At 46.7% G+C, this 22774-nt stretch overlaps 1 protein-coding gene across 2 annotated transcripts; it reads right to left on the bottom strand.

Moving 5' to 3' along the window:
- Positions 1 to 4287: 4287 nt before the first annotated feature.
- HTR1D (5-hydroxytryptamine receptor 1D) lies at positions 4288 to 22027 on the bottom strand. 2 transcript variants are annotated; one of them, XM_006277029.4, is made up of 3 exons: positions 16184 to 16930; positions 10476 to 10511; positions 4288 to 6793 (listed from the first exon to the last, which is right to left on the bottom strand). In XM_006277029.4, exon 3 carries the CDS (start codon positions 6172 to 6174, stop codon positions 5041 to 5043), a length of 1134 nt encoding a protein of 377 aa, XP_006277091.1. In that variant the 5' UTR covers positions 6175 to 6793; positions 10476 to 10511; positions 16184 to 16930; the 3' UTR covers positions 4288 to 5040. The 2 variants fall into 2 exon arrangements, with proteins under 2 accessions (XP_006277091.1, XP_059585600.1); XM_059729617.1 differs by lacking the exons at positions 10476 to 10511; positions 16184 to 16930 and adding an exon at positions 21812 to 22027.
- Between the last annotated feature and the right edge of the window lie 747 nt (positions 22028 to 22774).

Raw genomic sequence — 22774 nt, forward strand, 5'->3', positions numbered from 1 at the left:
AGAGGAAACTCTGATACAGCTAAGGCTGAAGAGTTTCTTACTGTTTAAAAAGACTATTGGAAGCTTCAGAAATCACATGCTGACTCACATTCTTCTGAAACTTGTGCTTCTTCGCAGGAAATGCAGGAAATGGTTAGTGGTCCAAGTACGGAGTCACTGGAGTATGAGGTCCCAGTGTCTGATTTCCCAGTGCTCCCAGAATTAATGCATTTACAAAACTAGCCAATTCTAAAGCATTTGTGCCTGCTCTGTAGGCCTGAAGACGGGTTTTGATTCTCCCCAGATTGATCTCACTCACTTGGGTTTGATTTCAGCCAGTGCATGTGATCCACTGCTCTGTTGGAAAAACAATATGCAAAAAGTGACTGAAGGTAAAGTTTAGACCTGTAGGTTAGCTCAAGCTAAACTGATTTTCCAAAAGATGACATAGGTGGAATATAAGCATTAGCAATTGCTAACTCTTACCCTGCTCTATGTATTTCTTCCTGTTGGTATTTCTGGAGTGAGTGTCTATCTTTGAATCCTTGGAGAAGCACTGTACAAGAGGTGGGTTGTTTTTTAGTTTTTGGGGGGTTTTTTTTGGGGGGGGGAGGGGTGTTAATAACTTGAAGAAGCTTGCGATCCGTTTCAACAAGTACTTTTTCACCATAAATGTACTGATGAAACTGAGTCAAGTCAAATACTGTTACTAGTATTTCTTTTTGTGTTTGGGCATGGTTCTGCTGGCAGAGCTTTAGGTGCATAAAAACAGGAGCTCCTTTCTGCAACATCTTCCAACCTCTGATGCTCTTTCTGTGTTTGTTATTAAATACAGGCTTCCCGCTACATGACCTTGCTGTCATTCCTTCTGACCACCCTGCCCAAGCATCCTATTGTCATCCCTGCCAGCATCTCTGCTGAGTGACCATCCCTCTTTAGCCCTCATCCTCAGGTCCAGACACCCAAAGGAAACGTGTGCCTAACTGGCCACAGAAACAGCTGGAGAGTAGCAGCACACTGATACTCTGACAGCATCACTAGGTCCCTACTCTTTCATCCAGCACATCGGTATCTGGCCAGTGGTCCACACATTCAAACACAGCCAGCTCCAGCTCCAGCTCTGTGTTAATGGGCTGATTTGAGGTTGAGAGGGGAATCCAGAGGTGAGGTGCCACTGAATCCAAAGATTGATGAAGGGGCATGCAGAAGCAGCTCCAGGGTAATTCTGCCATTGCAGGGGTGCAGCTGCAGCACTGGACACCTGGAAAGGGAGTGCTAACAGACCCTATTGCAATCTGCTGTACGGGGGAGGAGAGGTGTAACAGCTCACCCCCCAGGAAGAGCCAGGCTGCCTGCATTCCCTGGCCCACCCTACTCAGCCCTTCCCCCCAGGTGTCCCCAATTATCTTAACTGTCACACCCTTATTTTACTCAGTGTGCAGGTCACTGGAGGAGCATCTAGTCAACTGGGTCTTGGGTTTTGCTGGATACCCTGGTATGCTGTATTCCTACCTTGGATTTTCTTCAGCCTGATAAGTCCTCTGGTTCTTTGTTCCCTAGGCCAACCCCTTCCTTTTGAAGCTCCTGAATCTTCCTGAACAAGCCCAGCACTCAGCTGGCCTTCCTTGCAGCCTATTAGGCCTCTCTCCATTTCCCCCAGTCAGTTCCCCTGGGTCTCTCCTGCTCCAGCTACAGCAGCAGTTCCCAAACTCTGCCAGATTGTGCACCACCAATTTAAAATGATACAACCGTAAGTACCCCCAGCCATTTTTTCAGTTCAACCTTAAGTACCACCAGCAAATGTTTGTCATATAAAGTCATTATAATAAATCAGTTAATGTGCACCACTGACAGGTTGTCTGCATACCACAGATGGGGAACCACTGAGCTACAGCTCTTGCCTTGTCTCAAGCCTGAGCCCTTCTGCTTTCCTTGATGCTGGGGTCTGTCCTTTATATTGCTCTCAGGGATGTGGCATCCAGCCTGCCTGGTTTCTCCCCAAAGGGCCCTGTCCCTTTTTCCTTGTAATTGGGGGGTGGGAACTGAAAGGGTCCAGTTAGAGGGGTATGACTCTGTGTTTAGGCCAATAGCCGAGTGGATTTGTACCACCTCTATTCAGCCCGTTCCACACACTGGTTAAGCTGAGAGGGGGAGCTGACTGGGCACTTTGGGGGAGGGAGATGGGGCACTTTCTGGACAGACAGGCTGCTGTATATAAGCAGTATCAGGCCATTCACTAACGGGCAGTTTATCACTCTGTTGTCTTTCTCCCTGCAGGAGTTAACATGGCTCATCCTACTCCTTACCTTCTAGTTGACAAGCCAGGAGCAGCTCCTCTCCCAACACCCATTACCCACCCACAGTCAATGGTTATCCCAACAGGTGCCCAGGAGGATCTTCGTAGGGAATATCTCACTGTCCCAGTGCCCTCTGTCGGGTGATGCCACTCCAATGGCTGCTCAGCCCCCATTGCAGCCCCCCTAACCCCACACTATCTACAGCACCCCCATCACTTGACTGCTAGGAGCACATTTGATTGTGCCTATAGAGAAAGGACATGCCTTAACCTGGGGCTGGGGTCCTCTCTGCTATTTAACTAATGACTTTCTAGATAAGTGTGTAAAACATCCTGGCAGCAAAGACTGGAATCCACCTCTGCTTTTCAAGAGATCAGCCCTCCTCACTGGGCTTCTGAGTGAGGCTCTTGTTTGCTTGCTCTCGTCCTGGCCCCATTAATTTTGCACTCTTGGTAGCCCTGGTCCAGCTTGAACAGAAGGGATGGAGGATGCCTCCCCTACTAATTGAACCTCATGACGTTCAATACCAGTAAATGTAAGGTACTCCACCTCGGGGGGGAAAAAACCCGCAGCATGCTTATAGGCTCGGCAGTGCTACGCTTGCTAGCACCATGGCTGAAAGAGATTTGGGGGTCATGACTGACCACAAGATGAACATGAGCCACCAATGCGATGTCACAGCTGGTAAAGCAAACAAAACTCTGGCTTGCATCCATAGATGCTTCTCAAGTAAATCTCAGGATGTCATCCTGCTGTACTCAGCCTTGGTGAGGCCGTAGCTGAAGTACTGCATCCAGTTTTGGGCTCCAAAATTCAAGAAGGATGTGGAGAAGCTTGAGAGAGTCCAGAGGAGAGCCATGTGCATGATCAGAGGACAAGAGAATAGACCTTATGAAGAGAGGCTGAGAGCCATGGGACTCTTCAGCCTGGAAAAGCACAGGCTCAGCGGGGACCTGGTAGCTGCTTATAAGTACAGAAGGGGTGTGCATCAGGATCTGGGAGAACATCTGTTCACCAGAGCGCCACAAGGAAAAACAAGGACCAATTGTCATGAACTCCTCCAAGACCATTTTAGGCTGGACATAAGAAAAAATTTCTTTACTGTCTGAGCCCCCAAGACCTGAAATAGACTCCCTCCAGAAATGGTGCAGGCATCTACTCTGGACTCATTCAAGAAATGCTTAGATGCTTATTTTGCTGGGATCCTTTGACCCGAGCTGACTTCCTGCCCCTGGCGCAGAGGGCTGGACTTGATGATCTTCGAGGTCCCTTCCAGCCCTAACATCTATGAATCTATGAATCTATAATCTTTAGCCTGGTGATTCAGGCACTGTCCTGGAAAGTGAGAGCTATGGGTTTGGATCTTCTCAGGCCTTGAACCAGGATTCTCACTTCCTGTGTGAGTGATCTTGCCACTAGGTTATTAGGCAAAAGGCAGGCACTGCCATGACACTCGAGTGAATATGGAGTGCTGTGTTTTGCACTGAACTCAGTGCTCTTTTGAGGGTGTTAGGTGCTCTGGTTCTGGTAGGTACTATTGTTCAGGATCTCCAGATCACAGACATACCTAATGTGAAGCCCTAAGTCAAATATCAAACTCATTAGAAGGACTGGTACCCCTGTACCTAGCATTTCCTACTGGTCACCTCCCTACTCAGTGCTTGGGCTCTGTGACTCCTCCACTGACTGTACAGGGATCTTGGTGATGAAGGGGCATCACCAAGCCCTGTTGATTCAGATTGTCCTTCTGGAGCGAGGTGCATTTCAAGGCTGAAGTAGAGGCACCTATGGAAATACCTTGGAGTTGGCTTCAAGCAACTCTTTCCTATGCAAAGGAAGTCTGTGGCAAACCTGTAACATGACCTCCTGAATTGTATTTCAAGGTCTCAGCTGCAGCACATCCCACCCCTCCTACGTACTGACATCCCAAGAATCGTATTGTGATTTCAGCTTGTGTAGGCAAAACCCAAACAACAAAGTAAGATGCACATCATTTAAAATAATTTCTCATGCTATTTATTTTGCAGGATTTCTGCACCTTCTGTTCCATTAAGGATAAAATGTATAAAAATAAATTTCAAATAATGCGTTCTGCTTTTTATAATTCCCCAGATATGGAGCCCTCAAAGTCGGTGACCAAAACAAATGAATGAAGGCTCCTCATAGCTCATTTGCCCATCTCCTGCTCAGTGTCCCACAACACTATGAATAACTGTCCAGAAAACAGTTACTGGTTTTATTGTTTTCCAGGGGCTGTACCAGGGAACACTTAATTTGGTGACGTTTTATAAAGCTAATGCACATGCCCCATCTCAGAAACACTCCTTGACTGAACTACAACACAGAATTTCTGACAATTATATGCAAAAAACCATGCCAAATTCCTATAGACAAATACACTATCCTAATCTCATTGGATTCCACAGCCGAGACAGAATGGGGCAACTCATGTTCCATCAGCACACGGCATGCAGCTTTCCTCTTCATTTCATCCCGCGTGTTACAAATCCTCCTCTCTGTGCTGATCGTACAGAAGCATATGATCACTGAAGAGACCAGAAACAATTTCTACAAAAAAGATATATAATTCCAGATGGAAAATAAATATAAAACGATTGGCAACAAGTCTTCAGTTACATGCACAACACGCAGTTAGCAACAGGGACACCAATTACCAGTCCAAAGCAGTACCAGCATAAGAACAGACAGCCTCCAACTGAGCTGCAGGATTGCATGGGCTCAATGACGAATGAGAGGTCCAACACTAAGAACACTTTCTAAAGTGTATTAGCTTCTGGAAGGCGTGTTTGAAGTCTTCATTAAAAGCCGTGTATATGACTGGATTGATCAGTGAGTTAAAGTAACCTAACCATGTGAAAAAGTCTAGTAGGATGGGATGAAACCAGCAAGCATCCTGACAGATGGGCATGACTAGGCTTACAACAAAGAATGGCAGCCAGCAGAAAATAAAAGCTCCCAGGATAATACCCAGCGTCTTTGTGGCTTTTCTTTCTCTTGAAGCAGAAATTCTTTTCCTTTCCAGGACACTATCTGTAAGTTTGATTTTCACATGATTGATAAATATTGGGGAGCCGCCTGAGTGAGAATGCCGCTCATTAAGGCTAGAATTAATGGAGCAGAAAGAAGACCCAGTAGAACCAGTAATCAGCTGGGCAGTGGTAAATCGTTTCCCATATAACGACGGTGGCTTCAGGATCCTGGAGCGAGCTGCCACGTAAATTCTCCCGTACAGTATAACGAGGAGCACGGTTGGGATATAGAAGGCTCCGCAGGTCGAGTAGATGGTGTAGGAAATCTGATCTGTGTTCACAGAACACGATGCCATTTCTTCATGAGCTTTGGCTTGTCTCCAAAAGAGTGGTGGCATAGAAATACAAATAGAGATCACCCAGACCACAGCTATCATGAAGGCTGCTCGGCTGGCCGTTCGGCGTTTGGCATACTCCAAAGCATCTGTGATGGCCCAGTATCTGTCTAATGCAATAACACAGAGGTGCAGAATTGAGGCGGTGCAGCAGGTAATGTCTGAGGATAACCAGATATCACACATAACTTGGCCAAAGGTCCACGTACGGCTGACAGTGTAAGCAATACTGATTGGCATTACTAAGATAGATACCAAGAGATCTGTCAGTGCCAAGGAACCAATGAGATAATTTGCAGGTGTATGGAGCTTTCTAGTGAGAAAAATCGTGATAATTACAAAGGTGTTTGAAAGAATGGTTGCCAGAGTTATAAGAGACAGAACAACTGCCAGAGAGATCTTCAGCCCTAGAAGTAGCCTCTCGTCCAAAGCCACTGGTATGTCAGTGGAGTTCAGCGACTTGTTTGCTGTGCTCTGGAGGGAGAGCTCTGCTGAGTGGTTAAACTGGCTCATTTTCTGCTCTTTCTGATGTTCCCTGTACAATTTAATCCTTCTAGAGAAGCAAAGATTGTTCCTTCATTTCTCTTGCAACAGAATTTGTCAGCCTAGGACACCAGTATTGGAGAGATACCAACCTCTAGGACGCAGAAGTCTAGGCAGTACCCGAGATATTTTTCTCATTTAGGTCCCCTAAGCCATTTCATCATGTCTTTTGTAAGACCATTTAGAACAGTAAATTCTAATGTAATCGCCCACGTACGATTTCAGCCATATTTATGCATGTATGGTAGGATTTCTCATGTAGCTGATGACCAATCATTCCTTAATTTTTTTTCACAATTGAATTTGCTCCTTTGGACAGAAATCCAGACAGGCTTGTTAGCCTTTCCTCATCATATGCGAAGAGTTCAGTTTTCATGGCTTCTCCAGATCATATTTGCTTTCTCGGAAACACGTTTAATCTTCAGAAGCTGGATTTGACTGGAATGATTAATACAGTCCAGTCATGTTGACCTGGAGGCCACAGCATGTCCAGTTACTGAACTGTTTAAGAATGAGCAGATGGTAAACGGCTGCAATGAGTGGAGTCATTATTCTTCCAACTGAGGAAGGATATAGCTGGTTGTGAAATCTAGAGAAAGAGAAGGAGAGGGTTAGCTTGGAAAAGTAAAATAGACAACATGGAAAACAACAGTGATCAGTATCCGTCCAATCCCTATGGGCACTAATGACGCCCGGAGGTTCTTTTTATGAATTTCTTATTTTCTTTACGTTTAGTAAGTGACTCTCTGAACATCTGTAATCATCAAAAGAGCAACAGAATAGCTCTCATTCAGGATCATCACACGTCCTTCCCTCCACCGACCTAAGCTCTGTCAACCTCTGTCCTCTTGAAAGAGCCCAGAAAATATGTGGCCTTTTCATGAAGGGTAACGAGCATGGATTCAAGCAGCCAAAATGGAAAGCATTTTGGTGCGGAGAGCTCCTTGAAGAAAATCTCTCATCAGCAGCTACTTTCTCAAACTAAGCAGCACAAACATCTCCTTTGCTTGCAAATGGTGCAGCTCCATTGTGGTACTGCCTGCCCTGAAACACCTACAAGAATATGGACCGCATTTAGATTTCCATCCCCAACACACTGCACAAATCACCTGTTTCATCCTCAACCACAGCAACTTTCAACAGCCATCATTTCCACCATAGCTCTGGGCACAAAAATGGTCCCCTAATGTGCCAACCTCTTCACGAGCCACCTGGAAGAAGAGTTTTTCGAAAACCGTTCCATCGAGCCTGCGCTATACCAGTGCTACTGTCACAAAGCACTGAGGTGCCCTGTTCCCAAAGAGGGGAAACTGCTAGGGCTTCCTCCCTAGCAGGGAATAAGGAGCCCAGCTGGGGGTTGCCGGGGCAACCAGGGAAGGTCAGCTGACCAGAAGGGGCAGGGCCTGGCTCCCTTATAAACCCTGGGGGCTGGGGCCAGAGACAGTTCACTGCCAACAGCTAAGGGGGAAGGTGCTCTCTGCTATGGAAGAGAAGGAAAGCCTAACTGAAGGGGCAGCGTCTGACACGGCTGAGGGATGGAGTATTCCCTGGTAGGCCGGACTGTTGTTATGGCCGGGTGGCTTCCATTTATGTTATAGCCAAGTGGCTTACATTTGTGTTGTTGTTTGTAACCGGTGGTTTGGGGGAAGCTATTAGGGGTTGGAGGAGGCCTCATAGGGAACTCACACTAGTGTGGGGACCCGAGCGGCAGTGAGGGCACAGCATTCGGGGTGCATAGACCCCAGCCCCAGAGAGGGGCCGTTGAGAAGCCCCAGAGGAGGCCAGCTTTACTGAGAAGGCCCTGAGAGAGGGCGGCTCTACTGAGAAGGCCCCAGAGAGGGGGCACTACCGAGAAGCCCCAGTGAGGGTGTGGTGAGCCCAGAGAGGGCGCAACATTACTGAGGAGCCCCAGGGCAGGCGCAGTGAGCCCCGGAGAGGGGGTGGCATTATTGAAAAGCCCCAGTGCGGGCACGGTGAGCCCCGGAGAGGGGGCAGCATTACTGAGGAGGCCCCAGAGAGGGGGCAGCTCTGTTGGGGAGCCCCAGGGAAGAGGGCATATAGTGAGATAGGGCCAGGGAGAGCCCTAGCGCCGGAGAGGGCGCGTATCAAAGAAAGGAAGGCCCAGAGGGGACAAAAAGGGACCAGATTGTAATAAGGCTGGGACACAACGTCCATTCCATCGGCAAGGTGTTGCCTGTGGTGTAGGGGAGGAAACGGAGCCGCAGATAGCGCCCCTTGGCCTCGGGGCAGTACAAGGGCAGCCTCCCGCTAATTAACATCAATTAACAGCAAGGCATGGCAGGCGAGAAGGCGGGCGGTTGCCCCAGGAACAGGTATGTGGACCACGTTTAGATCGGCCCAGAGCGAATACCTTTTACAGCTACATAGATGGTATTTTCATCATTTAGACTGAACAACTGGACTTGCTTAGTGTCTTCTACCACAGATTCAACACACACTGCTCTTCTATCAGATTCTTTCTGGAATACTCCTACATCCACAACAGCTTTCTAGATACCACAATACACATCTGGGATGGCACCTACAAGCCACTATATACAGAAAACCCATGGATTACTACTCCTAGGCCCACAAAACCAGGAAACACTCCAGACACCCCATGAAAGCTGTAATCTATATACAGACTCTCAGACATCACTGCATCTGATCCAAGGAGACTCCACCTCACCGACCTAGAAACTGCCTTTACCTAGCAAGGATACTCCAACAGAGAAAGAGCCTGCATCTTTGAATAAGTCACCTAAAAACCCCACAATAATCTACTACAATACAAAAGAAACCATTTCACTGACTACACCTGTCCCGGTCATTACATACTACATTATGTACTATCCGACACCAGAACCTACAAGAAGGACCATCAAACAACTGCAGACAATAATTGAAAAAGATCAGACTCTGGGAGAAATACTCCGCAGCCCTGCCTTCCCTCTCCTCTGACTAAGAGGCACACACTCGTGGCCTTCACACAACTCCCTAACGTGGCCCAACTAATCATTAAAAGCAAACTCCTTTCTGATCAACAGACACCAAGGGGGCACAACCCTACCTTAACAATAAATGCAAAACCTGTCAACACGTCTTCACTGCCACCACAATCAATGTCTTCCATCATGAAACCAGCTCACACATGTTTATCCCAGAAGGTAATATGCATCTCTTCCAATAAGCCAAATACCCTCGTGGAAACGACATGGGTGAAACTAGACAGAAACTGTGCACCAGAATGAACTTGCACAAAAAAAATATATAAAGGACAGAAACTCCTGAATGCCAGTGGGAGCACACGTTTCACAGAACAGCCACTCCCTTTCTGCCCCCTCAATCCTCATGCCCAGCAGAAATCCACAGAACACCTTCAGAAGACAGGCGTGAGAACAGAAAGTCATAAGCTTCATAATAAATCTGGACTTAACACAGACAGTGGCTTTATGACTCATTACAATCTAGCAACTCCTTGTGTTAATCACTCTGCACTCCACAGATAATAACAACCTCCTCCTAGAACGGTCTTGCTCTTCGACTAAGCCAGCCTGCCTACTCTACTGTAATACTTCTGTCTTATAACCACTCCTGATAATATCTCTTCACTCTCAGTTTACAGCCCCCCTCCATTCCTTGAAGCAGACTGTTTGCTTTTCCATGGAGTTAAAAACAGACCTATTTTCTATTATTTAGTTTAGCCTGTGTCTGACTAAGGGCCTGACTAAAGTGTCTAAGAGTCTGAAAGTTTGTCTAACTTCGCTCCCAACTATACAGTTGAGCCAGTAAAAGACATCACACAAAACCCTGGTAGTGACGCATCTGTCAAACAGCTGAAACAGAAGCCATTTAGGGTCAAAGTCAATGCCATACTTTCCAGTGAAAAACTATGAGAGGCAGAGAGTGGTATACCAACATATCCTAAAGAGAAGCTTGAAGACTTTGGAAACCTAAGGGAGGCAAGGATTTTTTGCGATCTCTTTTATTGAACTAATTATATACAGTTGGGAGAGAAATGTGGTAAGCTTTTGAGCAAAAGCACCCTCCTTCAGGTCACTTCTTTCCAAAACTCATACCAGACTGTTCCTGGCTCAGAGATATAACAACAAAAAACCCAGCTCCCCAAAAGGGAGGCTTTCTGCATGTCTGCTGTAGGTCCCACTTTTAAGAAAATGGAGCCAGGAGTCAATCTACAGGAATTTTTCAATGTACTGACACTACAGAATTGCCTTTTTCAGTATCTGAGAAACACGCTAACATATATTTACCTGGATGCTGCGCTATTCACACAGTCACAGAAGGCCCTATAACAAAAGCAGATTAGAAACATTACTTAAATAACGTCCGACGAGCTTTAGTTAAAGCGCCCCCACCACCATTCTGATGTGCGGGGACACTGAATACACATGACGCTGAGGCTGTTGAAGTGTGCTAATTAGCACGCTCCAGCAGACACGACTGATGAAGTCTTCTCTGGCACATGCTAATTAGCAGGCGTTGGGCACATGTGTAGGTTCCCCCATGGGCGCTAGATTAATCCTTTGTCTGATGTGATCAGTTGTGTGAGCTGATCCTGGCAAACAGGACATGATTAGGGTCTGATCTGCGATCCCAACGTTGTGCCTCCTGGCATGCACGTGTGGCTTCACAGGAAGCACAGTTGTTGGGATTGCGGATCAGATCCTATTGTGCCTTTAACTGCACACTTTTCAGTGGCCTTAGGCATCTAAGCATCTGGTCTTTGGCCTCATAAAGTTACATAGCTACATAAATACCTGGGTTCTTAACTTCCAGTTAAATTTTAAACATTTTGCCCATCATCTTTTTTTCTCCTAAAGATGTTCAAGCTGTCAAATCCCATACTTCTCATTAAGCAGTACTATTTTTAAGTGGGGACAGTGCCCTCTAGAATATGTAATGTTTTAGGATAAAAATATGCAAACAGGCTAGCAGCTTTTATCCATCCTGATCAGACTGGCTGCATCCATCAGATGCAAGAATCATACTGGGGAGTTAATTCAATATAATTAATCACCGTCTAAAGAACAAAGAAAGTCCAATTCTTGGTGTGAATCAGTGATAGAGAACATCTCATGGGACTTGTTTCTGTTCTATAGCTTCTGCCTTTAAGTTGACCCTCATTATGCTATGTGACTCAAACTATATTACCAACAACCTATGAATTATGTGATGACTAACAGTCCACAGGCCACAGCTGATTTATGCGGAGGGAATGAGTCATCCCTCCGCATATGTAACAAACATATGGCTATAGCCTTTCAATCACAAACTAAATACATTGAAAACCCAATGCAAAGGCATGTTCTTGCTCAACCACCATTTATTGTTCCATGGAAGAGACACGGGGTGATAGTCTCAGGAGGTAAGGCTGGATGGCTACAGCAGTTTCTCAAACTGTGGGATGATCCCCCATCCTGGGAGGGCTTGAAAGTTTCCTACCAGGGGATGTGCGAATCATGGCAGTACTTCCCTCGCCACCAGTTCTCACATGCCCCCTTCTTCAGTGACTGCTAATTCCCCTCCATGGCAATGGTGGGGAGGGAGTCAGCAGTGAGGAAAGCAGAGGCTGAAGAACGGGGGGTACGAGAAAGCCTGACTTTCCTAAGGTGGGACGTAAACCCGCAAGGTTGAGGAAACACTATGTTACAGTACCCTTTCTGCCCTTTAAAACTATAGCCCTGGTCTAGCCAGCTACCAAGGAGCGAGCAAACAGGGGCTGCAAAGGGTAAGCAGTTTACAGGCAGTTTCCTGGGAGCAAGGGGAAGAGAAGCCGGCACAGTCATTATGGATTCACCAAGGGCAAGTCGTGCCTGACCAACCTGATCTCCTTCTATGATAAGATGACTGGCTCTGTGGACGTGGGGAGACTAGTGGACGTGGTATACCTTGATTTTAGCAAGGCTTTTGATGCAGTCTCTCACAACATGCTCGCAGGCAAACTAAGGAAGTGTGAGCTGGATGAATGGACTGTAAGGTAGACAGAAAACTGGCTGAAGCATCAGGCTCACAGGGTAGTAATCAATGGCTCAATATTTAGTTGGCAGCTGTGGAGTCACCCAGGGGTCAGTCCTGGGGGCAGTTTTTTCAATGTTGTCATCAATGACTAGGGAAGATGACATAGAGTGCACCCTCAGCAAGTCTGCAGATGACACCAAGCTGGGCGGAGTAGTAGATGTGGCAGGCAGATCGTGCCTGACCAATCTAGTTTCTTTTTATGACCAGGTTACAAAACACCTGGACACAGGAGGAGGGGTGGATGTCGTATACTTAGACTTCAGGATGGCCTTCGATACGGTATCCCACCCCATACTGGTGAACAAGTTAAGAGGCTGTGACTTGGATGACTACACAGTCCAGTGGGTGGCGAATTGGCTGGAGGGTCGCACCCAGAGAGTCGTGGTGGATGGGTCGGTTTCGACCTGGAAGGGTGTGGGCAGTGGGGTCCCGCAGGGCTCGGTCCCTGGCCCGATACTCTTTAATGTCTTCATCAGCGACTTGGACGAGGGAGTCAAATGTACTCTGTCCAAGTTTGCAGATGACACAAAGCTATGGGGAGATGTAGACACGCCTGAGGGCAGGGAACAGCTGCAAGCAGATCTGGACAGGTTGGACAAGTGTGCAGAAAACAACAGAATGCAGTTCAACAAGGAGAAATGCAAAGTGCTGCACCTAGGGAGGAAAAATGTCCAGCACACCTACAGCCTAGGGAATGACCTGCTGGGTGGCACGGAAGTGGACAGGGATCTTGGAGTCCTAGTGGACTCCAAGATGAACATGAGTCGGCAGTGTGACGAAGCCGTCAGAAAAGCCAATGGCACTTTATCATGCATCAGCAGATGCATGACGAATAGGTCCAAGGAGGTGATACTTCCCCTCTATCGGGCACTGGTCAGACCGCAGTTGGAGTACTGTGTGCAATTCTGGGTGCCGCAATTCAAGAGGGATGCGGATAACCTGGAGAGGGTCCAGAGAAGGGCCACTTGTATGGTCAAGGGCCTGCAGACCAAGCCCTACGAGGAGAGACTAGAGGAACTGGATCTTTTCAGCCTCCGCAAGAGAAGGTTGAGAGGCGACCTTGTGGCTGCCTATAAGTTCATCACGGGCACAGAAGGGTATTGGTGAGTATTTATTCACCAAGGCACCCCCGGGAGTTACAAGAAATAATGGCCACATGCTAGCAGAGAGTAGATTTAGATTGGACGTTAGGAAGAACTTCTTCACAGTTCGAGTGGCCAGGGTCTCGAACAGGCTCCCAAGGGAGGTGGTGCTCTTCCCTACCCTGGGGGTCTTCAAGAGGAGGTTGGATGAGCATCTAGCTGGGGTCATCTAGACCCAGCATTCTTTCCTGCTTATGCAGGGGGTCGGACTCGATGATCTATTGAGGTCCCTTCTGACCCTAACATCTATGAATATGCTGGAGGGTAGGGCTAGCATTCAGAGTGGCCTAGGAAAATTGGAGGATTGGGCCAAAAGAAATTTCATGAGGTTTAACAAGGACAAGTGCAAAGTCCTGCACTTAGGATGAAACAATCCCATGCACCAGTACAGGCTGGGGGCTGACTGGTTGGGCAGCAGCTCTGCAGAAAAGGACCTGGGGGTTACAGTGGACAATAAGCTGAATATGAGCTAACACTGTGCCCTTTATGCCAAGAAGGCTAATGGCATACTGGGCTGCCTTGTTAGGTATGTTGCCAGCAGGTCAAGGGAAGTGATTATTCCCCTCTATTCTGCACTGGTGAGGCCACATCTGGAGTACTGTGTTTAGTTTTGGGCCCCCACTACAGAAAGGATGTGGACAAATTGGAGAGATTTCAGTGGAGGGCACCAAAAATGGTTCAGGGGCTGGGGGACATGACTTATGAAGAGAGGCTGAGGGAACTGGGCTTATTTAGTTTGGAGAAGAGATGACTGAGATGGGGTTTTGATAACAGCCTTTAACTATGTAAAGGGAGGTTTGAAAGAGGATGAAGCTGGACTGTTCTCAGTGGTGGCAGATGACAGAAAAGGAGCAACGGTCTCAAGCTGCAGCAAGGAAAGTTTAGATTAAATATTAGAAAGATTTTCTCACTAGGGCTAGGGACAGACATCCAAAAAGCCTGAGCCTGAATGGATTAAATCTTTGCAGGTTAGTCTAACCTGGCTAGGCTAAATAAGTTTGTAACTGTACAGAAATCGCAGACATACAGGGACATGCCTGCAGTGGCTCAGGCTAGAAGCCGGTGGGTGCTAAAGCAGCCTTCCCTTCCCTTCCACAGGGCTGAGCTGAGGGGGATGTGGCCAGGCCCCAGCAGGATTAGGGAGGGGTTTCCCCCTTTCCTTGATAACACAGCATTTATCAGCTCTGTTATCAGCATTTATCACCCCATCAGAAAACAAACATCCTCTCATTAGTTTAAGCTCTTCTTAAACAAAGAAGGAGTGGAAAGACATTACCAGCTAAGCTGTTGATTAGCTCCAAAAAGCCCTAAGTCAACACTGCTGTCTGCCACAGCATGGACTGTACCAGCATGTGGTCTGCTAGCTAATGCTGAGATGTCTCTATAAGGCAGAGGGGACAAGGGATCCCTGCTTAGCAGGGAGTGGTGAGGGGTAGGGGACAGCAGGAAGAAGCCAGGCAGACACTGCTGTGCCTGCAAGTCTCTGCTGGAGTTGCAGCCAGGAAGCAGAGGGGAGGGGCCAGTCCTGCTGTGGAGCAGAGAGCCCCACCCAGCCCAGAGACCATGCTGGGATGCTGGGGGAGTCTGATTTAAATTAAACCAGCAAGGAGTCTGGGACAGACTTTGCTTAGACTGGCATGACCCAAATCAGTTAAGTATGATACTACATTCAACTAGGTTTATCTCAAACCGGTTTCAGTCATTTTCAAACCGGTTTATGTGCACTGAGCATGAACGATGCGTGCCCCCAGAGGCTGGGGGGGCATGGTGACTGCCCACAGGCAGAGGCAGCAGAGGCATGGAGGTGGGGAGCAGAGAGCTCCCACAGGCGGCTGTGGCAGTGTCAGCGGCAAGGTGGGGCGTGATCCCCGACCGGCAATCGGCGACCACCCGCAGATGCCGCCGGAGGTGTTGAAGGCGAGTGGGAGGTGGCGAGTGGTGACCGCCTGCAGGCATCGGCAGTGCTTCTCTCAGGGCATGTATCACCAATCTCAGGGGGTGCACATGCACCCACATGCACCCCCTACGCATTGCCAATGGCACTGAGCATCTCTTCTGTTACAGGTTTAAACCAGTTTCTGATCACTTAAACTGGTTTATGTGTAATGTCTGTCCCTATCCTAGGAGGGTAATAAAACACTGGAACAGGTTACCCAGAGAGGTGGTGGACTTTCCATACTTGGAGGTTTTCAAGACCCAGCTATACAAAGCTTTGGCTGGGATAATCTAGTTGGGGAGGGTCCTGCTTTGAGCAGGGTGTTGGGAGCTTGGACTAGATGATTTCCAGAGATCCCTTCAATCCTAATTTTCTATGATTCTATGGTCCTGCGATTACTTACAAACTTACTTAACTTTATGCTCTGTTAATAGTGCACTCCTTTTCAGGGGTGTAGGTTGTAGCCATGTTGGTCTAAGGACATAGGCATATAAGGTTCTTCGGGTAAATCTGCTCTCTTTTATTTGAGTTGGTTTAATAAAAGAGATCAGATTTACCAAAAGAACCTTGTCTCCATTTCAGTGGAACTATTCAGAGTGCATTAAGCTAAATATGTGCAAAAACTTTTGTATGATCTGGCCTTTGAATCTGTAAAAACAATATCTCTCTGTAAATGATTTGCCTAGCATCCTTTCTTTAAAGGACCTACTGGCCTTCAATTTATGAATAATCCACTGATACTGTAAAAAAAATTACCAGCAGAGTCCAAGTTAAGATCAGCACATCAAGCATTAAAGGCTTTTAGTAATCATTTAGTTAACTTGTATTTTCCCAAGGCTTTTACATTGTTTACAATGCTTACCTACTTTTATTTCCATTAAGAAAAGTCCTTAGACAAAGCCAAATTTATTCCTTTGGAAAACCAAACCAAACCAAACGAATTACTTTAAGCAAACAGAAGTTATCTAAGGGAAAAAGAAAACATGCATTTAATAAAATCAAATATAAGATGCAATGCATTTAATAAATACAAATACATATGTGCACACATTCAAGGAAAAAAGAAAATATTTACAGAATGGAGCACTGGATCCTGGAAAGCAAAGACTGTACATAGGATTTATGGTAATCGGAAGTAACACACTGACCATGAGCTCCTGGCACTATTCTGTGCCTCAGAGGGCTAACTTGATGTCTGGTGTATAAACTGGGGAGTACCAAGTAGGAGGAACAACTGCTATCCACGGCATTTAGTGGACCAATATCTGAGTATTATATCCATTCTTTGTGTACACACATTAAAAGGATGTTGAGAAATTGGAGAAGGCTGTGGTTGATTTGAGATCTGCAAAATCTGACTTAGAGGAAGACGCATAAGGAACTCAGTCTTTTCGGTTTATCAAAATGAAGATGAAAAGGTTGCTTGATTGCAGTCTATGTGTACATCTTTGGAGAGAAGATTCCAGACAGTAGGAGGTTTTTTCATTTAGCGAAGACAGAACAAAAGCCAATGGCTGGAAGTTTAAACTAGATGAATTCAAACTGGTAAGAAGAAATATATTTAATAGTAAGAGTGTTTAGCCATTGGAACAGCTGCATAAGGAGAATTCTATACACTGAGACCAGGCATCACTTTCCAAAAAGATGATCTGGTTCAAAATTACTTGGCTGTATGGGTGCACCACTGGTTATGACATATCACCCCCCCTCCCCTTGAACCCATATGGAAAATCCTCAAACAATTGCAACCCATACTAGAAGACCCAATTCTTAAAGAGATCTTCTTTGAACCACCCATCCTAGCCTTCAAACAAGCACCAAACCTCGCTAACCTCATCACCAGAAGCAAACTTTCTACAGCCCAAAACACACCAAATGGATCCAGACCATGCCATGACAAGAAATATAAAACCTGCCAACACATCTCCCCACCCCCACCATTACTACACCCCACAACAGAACCATCACCATTCATGCATTTTACAGCTGCACCTCCAGGAATGTTGTATACCTTATCCAATGCACCAAATGCCCTGACTGAAAATACATAGGAGAGACCAAATTACAACTGTGCACCAGAATGAACGCACACCGGAAATCTATTATAGACAAGAACACCCAATTACCAGTGGGGGCACATTTCTCACAAGATAACCACTGTCTCTCCAATCTCTCAGTTCTAATCCTCAAGGGGAATTTACAAAACACTTTTCACAGATGAGCCCACAAACTTCATTTCATCAACCTCCTGGATACAAAAAATCATGGACTAAATATAGACATTGGATTTATGACATGTTATAAACCTGCCCAACACCTGACCCCCCAGGTACCCCTCCACTATTTACCAGCTACATTAATTCCCCTTCCCTGCCCACCCCCCAGCCTCTCTCTCACCCACTGACTCTTCAATTTACATCTTCACTGACTGCCTTTCTTGCATGCATGCCAGCCTCTGGGTTCTTTACTATTCATTTCATCCAGGAAGAGCACACACCAACTGCAGATGCTTCCTCAGTCTGACGAAGGGTATTTATACCCAAAAGCTTGCTAAAAAGAATTTTTCCAACTATTTGAGTTGGTCTAAGAAAAGATGTCAGATTTACCCAAAGAACCTTGTCTGATCTCTATGGATCAGGTATCCAGGTTGTAGCCGTATTGGTCTAGAGGAAAAAGCAATCAGGACTAGACCAATACGGCTACAATCTGGATACCTGACACCTGGAAGATATCAAATTTTAGCTGATTTTTTAAAAGAAATCTTCATATTTTCCCAAGGAGAAAGCAGTTTTGACCACCTGATACCTGAGATACTGCTCCTGCCTCTGTTCAAGGTAATTTGCATCATCACCGAGCCTCACAAGAGAGCTGAGAGACAGCTTACCAGCTAAGAACTGCCTGCCCAGAGGAGTCTTCCATCTATTGACTCCTCTGTGAAACTTTCATTTCTACCCCATGGGACTTTTACAGTCTTTTCTTCAATGCCTGATGAAGAGTAGTTGTGCTCAAAAGCTTGCTATTAAAGAATTTTTTTGCAAAAATCTTCTTGGTCTAATAAAAGATTTTTATTAGATATTTTTATTAGATATCCCCTTTAGCACGAGCCCTGATTGCTTTTAGCTCTATGAGGTAACTTAGGTAGTGCGAGAAAATCAGTCCCTCCTCCACAAGAGTCACTGGGTAAAGTTCTCTAGCCTGGATTACTCTAGATGTCAGACTAAACCAGTGATCCTCAACCACGGGGGCACCCTGAAATCCTTTCCAGGGTGCCACGGGGTGTCACGCACTATTAGTGATGTGAGGTGTGCAAACATGATTCACAAGATAAACCCAGAGATTTCAAATAGAAATCCACAGTAGTAAAAACCTGACATGTTGCAGTCTTTCTGAGTTCTTTGCTACAGAACAATTACTCTATTATTTTTTTGCAGTCCAAAAAACTTGTGAATTTTCCAAGGGGCGCCTTGAGGTTAATAAGGGTGAGAGCCACCGGACTAAATGATCGAAACGGTTGTCTTACACTGCCATCTTGTGGACTGTGTAGGTACATGACCGAAAATAGGCTATCGATAGGCCACGGAGACATTTTAGCTGTAAAATGTTCAATCTAGTTCGCTGCTTTACACTATTGATGCCCTTTGTGTAGAATAAGATGAGCATCTGGAAAGCGCGCTCCCACTGTACTGCTGACACCTGTATCAATCACCCAATGCTCTGACCTAGCCATTAAAGCTGTATTTTACCAGGTAAGTGATACAGTAATTTTATCTGCTGTCATTGCAGATACAGTCCTATGCACGGTGGGAGGGTGATGAATGCCAAAGGGATGCGAGTGGATCCCGACAGCTTACAGAAAGCAAGGAAATAATGAAGAAATAAAAAATGAAGAACTTGGGCACAAATTCTGAACAAAAGCAGGCACAAAAGAGGAACAGGAAAGAAGGATGTTAAAACTGGCCCAGAGGAATGTGTTTATTTTACAACTCTGAATGAGGAAGGGCTGTGTCTAGTTGCGGACAGGAGCGGGAGACAGAGACATCCGTGAACGGAGGGAAATGATTCATGTTGCCTTTTTAAAAAAATTAATAACTAGAGTTACTACTTAATAAGAAAATGCATTTTCCTAGTCTCAGACAACAACTCCCTGTGTGGGAGTGCTGGTTGTCCGGTTGTGTTGAGGTACTTGGAACTGGATTTTTAATAGTATTCGAGGCACGTAAAATGAATGCACTCTGAATATCCCACGATGAGCCTGTCTGCCTTTTTAGCTCCCTGTGCCTCTCTGGCTCAGTGATCGGCCACGGGGGGACCCCCCCAGACCCAGGAGGCACCAGTTGACGAGTGAGGGAGGCGTGGGGAGGGGGGCCCTACATGCTCCCCAGCAGACAGACACAAAAGTGCTTCTGATCCACTTCTGGGTCTGCTGCTGAGCACGCTGGGCAGCCCCAGTGCTCCTATGGGACGCTCCATGTGCCCCGGCATTGCAGCACTCATGAGCCACCTGCTACCTAGAGGTATGTAGAAAAAACATTTAAAGCTGTCTCTATGTCCGCATCTCCAAACCTTTCCAAATCTGTCTGAATTGATTCAGAGCGTTCCAATTCAATTCAGAGAGATTAAAGGGTCCTCTGATTCGATTTGGATTCGGATAGAATCCGGATTCGAGGCCGAATCTCTGCCGAATTGAATCAGGGACCGAAGCTTTGCACAGCCCTACTGTCAAATCGCATATACTTTATGGTACAAGCAATTAATAAAAGACAGTTTCACATCTGGATGCAAAGCCCAAGTATATTGAGTTGGCAAGTATGAGTCAGCTCATACGGAAGGAGTAACAATCACTGCACGCACTCTAGACAACTGAAAATCCCCAGGGCTATTGACATGTCAGCCTTGGAGATGAAAGGTCAAGCAAGGCACATTGCCACAGACAGTTGTGGGGTCCATAATTACGTGGTCTGCCCTGTGAACAGGACTCTTGATCAAAGATTCTTCTTGTGTAAATATTCATGAATGACATTCACCTATTTATGTGCTTTAAAAAAGCATGTTAGTATCATTACCCCATTTTACAGCTGAGGAAACTGAGGTACATGAAGGGAAACTGAGGGACAGCCTAAGGTCACCCTGCAGGCCAGCAGCAAAGCTAGACTTAAAACCAGTCTCGAGTCACACACTAATGCTCTATACACACTGTAGTGCCTCCTCTCATGATCCTACAATATTTTGAGGTGTTTATGGAATGTCGTGCATGGTTCCCCAAATTAGGTTTCCTGGTAGAGTGCTCCACGGCTATAAACAGCTGAAGACAAACTATGTTTAATTTTGTTATTTGTTTGTTTGCATGAGTTTGATATGGATGCCAAAGAGGGTGGATGAGATCTCAGTTGGGATAAAGGCCAAGCATGCCTGAACGATCAAAGTCCAAATGGTTGGAAAAAGTAAATATGTAAAATTTACATTTGCAGAGGTATGTGTATCAGGTGCTTGAGGCACCAAGGCCTGACCTGGGCAAAGGAATTGCTTTTTAAAGGGAAATGATATTTTACCCAAATAGTATTTGATTAGAACTGGAAGACTGGACTAGTAATCTTCATGTCTGAAAGGATGATTCCTAATATTCCTCCAATCATAAATGGCCCAGTAAAGATGCTTAATTGGCCAAATGGATATACTGTAACAAGTAGGTGTCCCAGGGCCGTTTGAGTCATTGGCCTGCCCACTTGTCTCTGGGCTAACCGCCTGCTTACCTCACCTGCCATGCCTTTGATGATACTAATTGGAAGATATTAAACCAGGCAGCAGGCTGCCCATTTACTTGCCCTGATGCCAAGGGCTATATACATGGCTCTGAACCTCCTCTTATACCGTATCCCATGCCTCGTAGATGGCATCCATGGCCTAACACCTGGCCTAAACTTACATGGGCTAACATCCAGCCTATAATCCAGTGTTGCCACACAAGGATTCTCATTCCCATGCCCTCACACCAGTAACTTCACTCCAGTGCTTCATGTTAGGACTGTCACTCCCATCCCCTCACACTGGAGCTTGCAATCTCTGCGCCCTGACATTGGCGCATCTCAATCCCTGTGTCCTCACACTGGACACTCAATCACCCCCACTTAGTGCTCCCAGCCCCTCCCCTTGGCACAGGCTCCCTGCCCAGCTTGGGACACTCTTGGTCCCCTCATGCCCCAACACTGGGGCCTCATCCCCTGCCCAACACTGAGCCTCAATCCCCTTGCCTGACACTGGGCCTCATCCCACCCCGCTAGAGCCTCACACCCAGCTCCCTTAGTATGCCTCTGGCCTCACTGTAGACCTGGGCTGTCTCTGGCCCCTTCACATGACCAGGACCCCACCAGAGGCTCCACACAGTAACCTGGGCCCTTGCTTTGTTCTCGGGGCATGCGCCCCTAGCCTTTCCCCTCCATGGAGTAACCTGCAAGGCAGCAGGGGCTGAGGCTGTCTGGCGCCCCATACTCACCCTTCACCGGGGAGGCACAAGTGTGGCATTTCCTGGAGACTGCCCCACCAACAGCAGCCTCACCACACCATCCAGCGCCAGCAGGGTGTAGTTTTAGGTCATGCCCCAGAAACAAGAGCCTCCACCTTCTCCATAGTTCCTGCCCTGTCCCTCCAAGATGTTACATAAGCAGGTGATAGCCTTCTCTTGGCTGTTACCAGCAAACTGCTGGCTCCATGGCTCAGGTCCTGCTTTTATCACAAACAGCTGGGCCCTGTTCCCAATCAGGCAGCTGTGCCTGATTGGGAGTGCAGCCACCTGCAGGCTGCTCTGCTGCTTGCCTATGTCCCTGTGAGTAACACAGCACAACTTGTACTCTGATACATATACAATAGGGGGAAGAAGGTTACATGCCTTATCTTTGACCTTCAAAATGCTATAGCATAGGGGCATCAAACGTATAACCACAGGCCAGATCCACCCTATGCATCTGTTCCTTCTAGCCAACTGGGCTCCTGATGGGTCACAGAATTTGGGGGCAGTACCAATGGGGAGCAGGGCCCGCTGCAAAATCCAGGGCTATGGTGCCCCACTGGGTATGGACATTGACAGCAGAGGGGTGAGCTAGGACTGCCAACCTAGTCTCACAGCTCCTCACCCCATGGCTGCTTGGCGTGCTGCCTCCACCTCCGGCTCTATCACTGCCGCTTGTGCCACCTCTGGTGCTGCTTGCTCTGTCACTGGGTCTGCCACCAGGTCTGGATTCAGTCCACAAGAAGCCCCACAGTATAGATCTGGTCCAAGGTCTGGGTTTGAATTTGATACTCCTGTTATAGAAGAATGGGATTAACCAGATAAGGACAAGTACTTAAGCCTGATCATGTAAGCCAAAGTTTGTTTTTAGTTTTCCTGGGCATAGAAAAAACCTTTAGGCCCTCATCTAGCGGGCTGAATAGAAGCTTGGGTTTAAGATGCAGGGTAAAA

The sequence above is a fragment of the Alligator mississippiensis genome, chromosome 6 (assembly GCF_030867095.1).
Source record: "Alligator mississippiensis isolate rAllMis1 chromosome 6, rAllMis1, whole genome shotgun sequence".
NCBI lineage: Eukaryota > Metazoa > Chordata > Crocodylia > Alligatoridae > Alligator > Alligator mississippiensis.